Consider the following 1,221-nt stretch of genomic DNA (forward strand, 5'->3'; position numbering starts at 1 on the left):
TATGGCGGGGTGTGTCCCGACCTTAGTGAAACTCTGTGTATTGTCTACAGGCTTTGTAGACCTAATGTACAGTCAAGGTGGTGTTTTGTTAATAGACGTGATGGCTCCAACGGCCAAGTATTGTATATACATATATATATGTGTGCTCGAGCTTATACAGGTGATTATTTCCTTTTATATGCGATATGATGCTATCCAAATTTCAGGTTGTCATAGAGGTATGCATGGGAAGTATAAGATGATGAGCTGGTTCTCCCGGGCCTTCTCGGTTACGGGTGCTAGTCCGCCCCAATAGGATTTGAGGCTTGACGCTTGTGGTGTTGAACTTGAGTTGTTAACTGCAGAAATGGAGTCATCTAAAGAGACAGGTTGTCGAACTCTAGAAGACCCCGTCCTCTGCATCAACGACTGTGATTTTTTTGGTAGTGCAGCTACGATGAATATGTGTTCCAAGTTTCAAAAGGACATGATACTACTGAAGCAGGAACATGCAAAACTTGCAGCCGCATCCAACAAAGACGTCGTACGCAGAATCTCAAGCAGTGATGAATCAGAACTTGCTCTTGCAGGTGCCGCGATTGCATCTGCAGATTTAGCCTCTCAGATTTCACAAGTGAAGTCAAAAGAGGGTTTGAAAAAGTGCACAGCTTGTCGTAAGTGTGTGGGATTAATGGGGTTTAGTTGCAAATGTGGTGATCTTTTTTGCGCAGTTCATGATTATTTAGACAAAGACAACTACCCGTTTGATTATAAGAATGCTGGTCAGAATGCAATAGCAAAAGTAAATCCTATCATCATAGCATAAAAGCTTAATAAGATCTAACAAGCACCTATCGAAAGGTCGTATGAAATGAAGCAATGTCCATCTTTCGATAAGTTGGCCTCGTCTTATAGGGTGATGATGAAAGTTTTGTGTGGGGGTGGGGGTGGGGTGTACCCTAGAGCCTAGATAATCCTGGTGTGTAAGTTATTTATGATCTTGGTGCACATTTTCATGGAATTTGTTCTTGTTTTGTCCCAATTTCTGGGCTCCTTGTCTAGCATAATATGCATAATGTAGGTCATCTTGATGAATTTCACATTCATACATCCGCGTTTTGTAATCCTGAATTCGCCTCCGTGCATTCTTCAGGATTAAAAAGTCTCCTTTGGTTATCAATAATGTAGAATTTTTTTTTTGTAGAGATGTCAATACGGGTTGGCTCAACCCATCCGAGCTAG

The 1,221-nt window shown here is 41.6% G+C and overlaps 1 protein-coding gene across 1 annotated transcript; it reads left to right on the forward strand.

Moving 5' to 3' along the window:
• Window positions 1-346: 346 nt before the first annotated feature.
• Window positions 347-781, forward strand: LOC124890063 (zinc finger A20 and AN1 domain-containing stress-associated protein 8-like; the record flags this gene model as incomplete). The annotated part of the gene is made up of 1 exon (XM_047401944.1): window positions 347-781. A coding segment is annotated over exon 1 (435 nt), but the record flags the coding sequence as incomplete, so codon positions are not given.
• Window positions 782-1,221: the final 440 nt, after the last annotated feature.

This window comes from Capsicum annuum, unplaced genomic scaffold (genome assembly GCF_002878395.1).
Source record: "Capsicum annuum cultivar UCD-10X-F1 unplaced genomic scaffold, UCD10Xv1.1 ctg11121, whole genome shotgun sequence".
NCBI lineage: Eukaryota > Viridiplantae > Streptophyta > Magnoliopsida > Solanales > Solanaceae > Capsicum > Capsicum annuum.